Source organism: Chenopodium quinoa, unplaced genomic scaffold, assembly GCF_001683475.1.
Source record: "Chenopodium quinoa cultivar QQ74 unplaced genomic scaffold, ASM168347v1, whole genome shotgun sequence".
In the NCBI taxonomy this organism is placed as follows: domain Eukaryota; kingdom Viridiplantae; phylum Streptophyta; class Magnoliopsida; order Caryophyllales; family Amaranthaceae; genus Chenopodium; species Chenopodium quinoa.
Genome location: NW_018743918.1, coordinates 27,147 through 31,697, shown reverse-complemented (window position 1 = coordinate 31,697; position 4,551 = coordinate 27,147). Strand labels below are relative to the sequence as shown.

The window sequence follows — 4,551 nt, the reverse complement described above, 5'->3', positions numbered from 1 at the left end:
CACACATAGGATAGTATCAACTATGGTCGGAAATAGCGGAACATCGGTGACAAGGAAAGTAGTAAATCAGCCGATAGAACAACCTAAGATAGAGATAGAAGATGAAACTCATACTTTGGGGGATAACCAGTTTCATATGCCGTTAACACCCCCTTGGGGTGGAGGAGAGGCAGAGGATCCTATGGCAGAATTCACGCCGGATGAGCTAGAATTGGCAGCAAGGGTGATGAATGCTATGAGTAAGAAAAGTAAGGAGGCCGAGACGGCACATGCTGAAAGGGGGAAGGCTCGGGCCAAAAGGGAAACGCCACACACTAATCAGGAAGAACAACATGACCGATTAACAAACTCACTCGGGAGACCCCGAAGTGGGTCGCCGATAAGAACGCACACTGTGTCGCGGCGAGTTGAACAATCCTCAAGTCGTACTATCAGTACAAGGACCCAACAGCAGAGAAGTTTAGATGTAGATGGGAAGACAATGCGAACTATAGTTCAGTTAAGGGCATCTCTGTTTGCACTGCATATTCTAAACCAGCCGATGGAAAAGGTAAAAATGCCGACTTGTAGGTATGACGGGAGGGGAGACCCGGGCAGGTTCATAACATCCTATGAGGGCCATATGATGTTGTATACTAACTCAGATGCAGTATGGTGTAAGGTCTTTCCGACTACCTTTATTGGGGCTGCGGCCGATTGGTTTAATAACCTTGGAGTTGGAATAGTGGATAGTTTTGAGAGACTAACCGAGATGTTTGTGGGTCAATATGTCAGCAATAGTGTGCGGCAGAGAACCTCTGGAGAATTGATGGCAATAGAATAGAGGCCAGATGAATCTTTCAGGGATTTTATTAGACGATTTAATAATGAGGCAAATACAATCCGAAAATTGCAACAAGAGATAGCTGTAATGGCTATGATGAATGGCTCGGTTGATTCTGATTTCAAGCGTTACCTTACCAGAAAAAATTTGCTGACATTCGCAGCAGCATTTAACAAAGCCCATGACTACATTAAAAGTGAAGAGTTGATGAAGACAAGTAGCAGAAATCTGGTTGTCGGAAGAGGGCAAAGTCATCACGAAGGAACATCGTCGAGAAGTGGAAGGCCGAGAGCCTCTGCCCCAGGAAGGGGGGGGGGGAACCGGCAGGATTCAAGGGCGTCAAGGCCACCAATGAGATACAGTTCCTATACTCCTTTGAATACACCGAGAGCAACAATTTATTCGGTGAATTAGAATAGAGAAGGGTGGTCAAGACCGATTCCAATGAAGGCAAGGCCAAGAGATGTGAAGAAATATTGCATGTTTCATAGAGATGTGGGTCATTACACAGAGGAATGTACGCAGCTGAAAGATAACATTGAAGAGTTGATAAGGAAGGGGCATTTATCACAATACCGGCTGAATACAGGCAGAAATCAACAATCGGCTTAACCGATTGAGAGACAGCAAATAGAGGCAAGGCCAGAAAGGGTGCAAGGAGGAGTAGTCCGAAAAGGAGATGTAGGGTTATCGCCGTTATCTACTGGAAGAGGAGTAGATGTGATAACAAGGGGGCCGATACATGGAGGAACAGTTAGTGGAGCAAAGAAGCATTTGGCTGAGCACCGTCATCTGGTGTGCGCCTTAGATGTGGACAATCGTCCTCGGCCAGCTACAATACCTGAAATAGTGTTCACCGAAGAAGATGCAAGGGGTGTAGTGTTCCCTCATGATGATCCATTAGTCTTGATAACTAAGATAAATGGGGCTGATGTCAAAAGAGTGTTGGTGGATGGTGGAAGTTCAACAAATGTGTTATTTGTGCAAGCTTTTAATGAGATGAATATCGGGAGACAATACCTGAAGCCGGTATCATACCCGGTCATTGGGTTTAATGGGTCTACAGTAAGACCAGAAGGAAGCATAGTGCTACCAGTTAAGCTAGGAGATGGGTCACAAGCAAGGGATGTGATGGCAGAATTTCTGGTGGTAAATGTTAAATCAGCCTACAACGCAATTATCGGCAAACCGATAATACACGATATGCAGGCCGTCGTGTCAACCTACCAGCTGGCGATAACTTATGTATCGAATTTGGGAGCTGTAGAAAAGGTATACGGAGGTCAGGTGATGTCAAAGTCTTGCTTTGTGACTTCCTTAAAAAACCCAGTTGGTAGTAGGCCGGTGCCATGCAATCCGGTAAGGGAAGGTGAGCCAACAGTTCAAGACTTAACAATGAGGAATTTTGATACGAGGCCAGAGGAGACCCCAAGGCCGTTACCAGGAGGAGAGACTGTTCAGGTTGAGCTACAACCAGGTGATCCGAGTAGAACAGTAAGAGTTGGGGCCGATATGGACGTAGATACAAGATGCCACCTGATAAGCTTGTTGCGTGAATGCAGATGTTTTCGCATTTTTGGCAAGTGAAATGCCGGGAATACATCCAGAAGTGATAGAGCACAAGTTGAATGTGGATAGAAAATTTAGGCCGATAAGGCAAAAGAAGCGCAACTTTTCAACAGAAAAGATAGAGGCAATTCAGGCCGAGGTAAACAAGCTCTTAGTGGCAGGGTTCATTGAGCCTTGCACATATCTGGAAATGATGGCGAATGTAGTGATGGTGAGAAAGCCAACAGGGAAGTGGCGAATGTGTGTAGATTTTACAGATTTGAATAAGGCCTGCCCTAAGGATTGCTACCCATTGCCTCGGATCGATAGGCTAGTAGACTCAACCTCTGGTCATGCTATGCTGAGTTTCTTAGATTTGTTCTCGGGTTATCATCAGGTCAGCCTGCACAAGGTCGACAGGGCCAAAACAACTTTTATAACAGATGCTGGTGTATATTGTTACAAGGCAATGTCGTTTGGGCTGAAGAATGCAGGAGCGACGTATCAAAAGTTGGTGGATAAGATATTTGAGAAGGAGAAGGGCCGAAATGTTGAGGTGTACGTGGATGATACGATAGTGAAAAGTGAGGAGAAAAAATATCATATAGCAGATTTGACGGAAACATTTGAGACGCTGCGAAAATACCAGATGAAGTTGAACCCAGAGAAGTGTGTGTTTGGGGTCAGATCGGGAAAGTTCCTGGGCTTTATGGTTAGTGAACGAGGAATAGACGCAAATCTATATAAGGTGAATGAAGTACTTCAGATGAAATAGCCGAAAACCATTCGTGATATACAAAGGTTGACTGGCAGAATGGCGGGGTTAACTAGATTCATCAGTAAATCGGCTGACAAAGCACTTCCGTTCTTCATGGTGTTGTGGAAGAATAATACATTTGAGTGGGGAAAAGAACAGGGTGATGCACTAGAAGTGGTAAGAAATCATCTTTGATCTCTTCCGACAGTAGCTAGGCCTGAGAAGGGAGAATTGCCGCAGCTATACATCTCGGCATCACCAAAAACAGTGGCAGTTGTTCTACTGGTGGAGAGGAAGAAGCAACAGATGCCAATATAATTTGTTAGCCATGTGTTGAATGCAGCTGAACGTAGATATCCAGTAATAGAAAAAATGGCACTAGCGGTGGTGATAGCAGCCAGAAAGTTAAGGCCTTATTTTGATGCTCTTCCGATAGATGTATTAACAAATCATCCTTTAGAAAAGTCGTTGCATAAAATGGATACTTCAGGCAGGTTGCTAGCGTGGGAAGTAGAGTTGTCGGAGTATGAAATAAGTTACAGGCCTAGAACGTCAATCAAAGCCCAGGCATTGTCGGATTTTATTGTTGAAACGACATACACTGATGAAGAAGAGGAGTTGGGAACACGGCAGGTATCAGTTGATGGTTCGGCCACATAAACGGGGGCAGGGGCCGGAATTGTGATAACAGCGCCAGATGGGAAGATGTTTGAATATGCCATAAAATTTAAATTCAAAGCTACAAACAATGAGGCCAAGAATGAAGCTGCAATAGCTGGGATGCAGTTGTCAATAGCAGTAGAGGCAAAGCGGTTAGTTTTAATAACTGATTCCCAGTTAGTAGCAAGCTAGTATAGTGGGGAATATGAGACAAGAGAGCCATCTATGGTGAGATACCTGGAGAAGGTGAGGCAGTTAGCGGCGCAGTTGCAATATTTTAAAATTAAGTTGGTACCGAGAGTGAAAAATGCTTAGGCAGACGCCTTGGCAAGGTTGGCAAGCTCGAGCTTTAATGACCTGGAGAGAACAGTCATGGTAGAAGTCTTAAAGCAAAAGAGCATAGACGAAGTGACAGAAGAAGTGTTGTGTATTGATAACGGCTCTCAATGGTATGATAAAATATTGGCATACCTTCTTCATGGGGCGCTGCCAATAGATAAGGGAGAACCAAAAAAGCTGCGAAAGGAAAGTGTTTGGTTTGTCATGCACCAGGGTCAGTTGTACAAAAGGGGGTTTTCATTGCCGTTACAGAGATGCATAATGGACTTTGAATCTGCAAGGTTGATCAAAGAATTACATGAGGGCAGTTGTGGTAACCATCTCGGTGCAAGAGCTCTGTCCAGGGAAGAAATGAGAAGGGGGTATTACTGGCCGACAATGAATGCAGATGCTATAGCATATGTGAAAAAGTGTCAAAAGTGCT

At 44.6% G+C, this 4,551-nt stretch overlaps 1 protein-coding gene across 1 annotated transcript; it reads left to right on the top strand.

Moving 5' to 3' along the window:
• The first annotated feature begins 910 nt into the window (after positions 1-910).
• Positions 911-3,146, top strand: LOC110687054. Its single transcript, XM_021863681.1, has 3 exons — positions 911-1,054; positions 1,451-2,300; positions 2,386-3,146. The coding sequence occupies exons 1-3, from the start codon at positions 911-913 to the stop codon at positions 3,144-3,146; spliced, it is 1,755 nt and encodes a 584-aa protein (XP_021719373.1).
• The last annotated feature ends 1,405 nt before the right edge of the window (positions 3,147-4,551 follow it).